At 48.4% G+C, this 3,604-nt stretch overlaps 1 protein-coding gene across 1 annotated transcript; it reads left to right on the top strand.

The window, feature by feature from the left end:
* The first annotated feature begins 1,353 nt into the window (after positions 1–1,353).
* Positions 1,354–2,042, top strand: LOC123165608 (uncharacterized). The gene has a single exon (XM_044583296.1). The coding sequence runs from the start codon at positions 1,497–1,499 to the stop codon at positions 1,761–1,763; it is 267 nt and encodes an 88-aa protein (XP_044439231.1). The 5' UTR covers positions 1,354–1,496; the 3' UTR covers positions 1,764–2,042.
* Positions 2,043–3,604: the final 1,562 nt, after the last annotated feature.

The following is a 3,604-nucleotide window of genomic DNA, read 5'->3' as shown; positions in this document are numbered from 1 at the left end:
CGGCGGCATGAAGATATCATCTTCGTCCTCGCTCTCCTCAGTCCATAAACATGGATTATTTGCTGCAATCCTTCTGAAAGTTTCACTCTTCGACACCACTACCTTCTTCCACCTGTCATGCAACCTAAGAAGTTCTTTACGTACCCCCTCATAGGTCCTTTCAGGCCACCCAGACCTACGTAATTGCTGAGCCAACTCATTTATTATGGTGTCACTACCGGTGAGTTCGTCCCATGGAACTATCCTATTATCCATCCTGAAATCGGTAGCTAGCCTCAGAAGAGTCCTGCTCATCCCAGGGTGAAAACTACAATCGAAAGGATAATGGGACATCTCAACTACACTACACTGCAATGCTTATCCACCTCCGTCTGAAGGGGGTTTTATAGGTAGAGAGGAGAAAATGGCGGGAAAGAACGACTGCGGTATGGCGGGAAAGGGTTGGCGGGAAATGGGTGGCGGGAAACGGGTGGCGGGAAATAGTTGGCGCGAACATATGGCGGGAAAGGGTTGTGCGGAATACGTCATAGTTTTACAAAAAAACCAGGGATCGTTCGGAAAAAAAATGGTGGCATGCACCAGTCGGCCCACAGCAGGCCAATTAGTCCTTGTCGGCCCACTGCAGGCCTATCGGCCAACTGCAGGCCGACTGGACCCTGTCGGCCAACTGCAGGCCGACTGGACTTGATCTGGTGGCCGACAGCCCAATCGGCCAGCAGCAAGCTGATGGGCCACCAGTCGGCCTGCTGTGGGCTGACTAGGCTCAGTCGGCCTGCAGCGGGCCGACGGTGTATTATTTTTGAAAATTATTTCTTCAACGTAATATTTGTGTAATTTAATAAAAAAATGTATTATTTAAAAAAAATTAGCTCCCGCCGGCCCTTGCTAGGATCCACCGCGCCTCCATGGCCCTAGGGCCATCGGAGACGAGGCGGACCACGCCGGCGCCGGCGAGAGGCACGAACCCCCTGGCCGATTTTTTGTTCTTTTCTTGTTAGACCTTTGTGGAATAATTGATAAAGATGGCTGCATGCATCGATCGATGCAGAGGCCGGTGGTTTAACCTCCTTTAAAATAAAAAATAATAAAAATTTATTTCAGTATGTACCGAAATTAATGAAATTTCAACGAACTTACAAGTAAAAATAAATAAATCAGCTCGTCGATAGTTTACATTCAGCTTCAGAGCTGCAACATCGTGATAGTTCAAGGGAGCGCCTAGAGCCATAGAGCCATAGACCCAATGGCTGCTTTTACTTTTATGGTTTCATCGTCTTAAAGAAAATCTCCACTACAAGGACGACAGAGCAGCAGCAGCTGATAATTGTGTCCCTACATACTTAATCCCCTATGGCATGGCAACCACTACTGAACATTCCAGACAACAAACTGCGACACCTGCTGCTTGCTCCTGGAGCCTATAAATGGAGGTTCCATCATCCGAAGCCATGGAAGGCAAATCCTGACATCTCCTCCCCCGCCACGAAAGCACAAGCATGGCTCGCGCCATGACCGCCACCGCCGGCAACGGAGACGTGTGGGTGGAGAAGGTGGACAAGATCAGGTACGTCTACAAACCCGTCACCAGGCCTTCTGTTTCCCCTAACCCGAGGCCGGCGACGGTGACGAAGAATCTGGCCGCCGCCAACGTCGCCATCTCCAGGAAGAACAGCGGGACGACCCTGGTCCGCGGCGTGGCCTCGCCGGAGGACATCGACGACTACATCGCCAGGAAGAAGAGGGAGTTTGCTCTAGGCCTGTAGCTCAAATGGATTTTAGTACCCACGATGGCATGATCATGGGCTAGGATGCTTTAAATTAATTAACTAGTTAGCTATGAAAGCTGCCTGCTGCGGTTGTGATTATGTATGATATGGAGTTGGTCATGCTCATGCATCAACTTAATTAGCGTGCGCATCGTAAGTTCTAAGCATGTTTCTTCAGGTCTTGTTCTTTTATGGCTTGTCTGAATTAAATTCTAGTATGTTCCAATGGTCATTTCAGTTTTCTGAATATCTTGAATGGCTATTTTGGATGCTTCATCTCAGCAGGCAGAGACTTGATTACATCAATTTTCGCATGATCATGTGACCCCACTGAGTTTTGTATTCTGCTTTCTGTTGCCCCACGCGAGCTGGAGTGGATAGACACCGGACACCTTGATGCGAATAAAGTATGCAAGATCTTTTGGACTCGATTAAGCAAGAGGATTCCACTCCTTAGGTGATCGAATTGTGATATTCACGCGTAGGCCCTTATCTTAAACGGAGCTGTTTCCAAACATATGTGAATTTGTCTCTAGCTTGCTAGTGAGCATCTCTAGCCTTTCCCCCTAAAATTTATAACTTCTCAAAAAATACTTGTTTGAGAAGCCACCTCTTCTAGCCCTTCCCCAAGACCATTAACTCCTCAAAGTTGCCCCTCAAAACTTCCACCCTCTCTTCAAATTTGAGAAGCTCCTACCAATTCTCCGTAAACCTTCTCTCTCCACCATGTCACTAGATCTCAAGGTGCAACAGTTGGCACGCCGCCGGAACAAACGTGTCACGGCTATAAATTCCTTGCGTTGCCCCTCCTTCCCAGTCAGGGCATTGTTCGAGTGCCCCTCTAGCCCGACCATGGTGAGGACCCGGTCCACTATGTTGACGTAGTTCTCAACGTGACGTTGTGCCAAAATCCAGCAGAGGGCGCTACAATCATCGCCGTGTAGCACACAACCGCGGTTGCCGACTCGAGCTCCACTCAGAGGAGGAAGAGGACAAGGACGAGGAGACGTAGGATGTACGAGGCGACAGAGTGGCACTACGAGCTCACGCTCGGGGAGGAGGCGGAGCACCGCGCTGTCCTCACTGACCGTGAAGCGGTGGAGGAGCACCTCGCCATTGAGGCGTTGGTGGACTCCTAAGCGCGAGGTCGCCGCCAACCCTGCGACATAGAGGGACCTTGAGGCTATGTTCGTCAGAGCCAGCGACATAGAGGGACCTTGAGGCTATGTTCGTGGAGCTTGGCTCTGACGATTCCACGACGAGCCAAGAAGTCGTGGATTTGGAGGGGACACCCACTTCCACGAGGTGTGAAGCTCTAGCAAGGCGCCAGTGATTGACCTCTCCTCCGACGAAGAGTAGATGTATCTCATTTTAGCTGGAATGAAGAGTGCTAGTAAGTTTAATTTAGGTACTTTTATGTTCTATTAACGTGTCTATGTTTTATGTAGAGCGGTTGTTAGTTTAATTTGTAGTCGTTGCTAGGTGGTCCATGGATGTGGTTATAATTTTTATTATTTCTAGTTCTATACTGCTATGGCAGATGATGAATAAATCAAAAGGTTCTCCCGCAAGAAAATGTGGCAGTGTATTGTATAAAATTAACCACTAAGTTATCTAATCTAGTTTCAAATTATGCTTGAGACTACTATTTGTGCAAATTTAAGATTATGAGGAGTAAAGAATTTTGGGAAAGAGCTATGTGCAAAAGGTTTTAAGGGCATCTCCAATGTTGACCCTCAAATCGGATACCGTATCCGTGCACGAACTGATCCACGAACAGTGATGCGGGAGCCGGTCATCCATCCTTGTTCCCTAAATGTCCGCCTCTGTTTTTTTTC

This window comes from Triticum aestivum, chromosome 1D (assembly GCF_018294505.1).
Source record: "Triticum aestivum cultivar Chinese Spring chromosome 1D, IWGSC CS RefSeq v2.1, whole genome shotgun sequence".
NCBI classification, from domain to species: Eukaryota; Viridiplantae; Streptophyta; class Magnoliopsida; order Poales; family Poaceae; genus Triticum; species Triticum aestivum.
This window is presented reverse-complemented; position numbering and strand designations above follow the sequence as displayed.

Excerpts from the sequence above, each read along its gene's own strand:
- LOC123165608 (XM_044583296.1), top strand. The coding sequence starts at position 1,497 with ATGGCTCGCGCCATGACCGCCACCGCCGGCAACGGAGACGTGTGGGTG.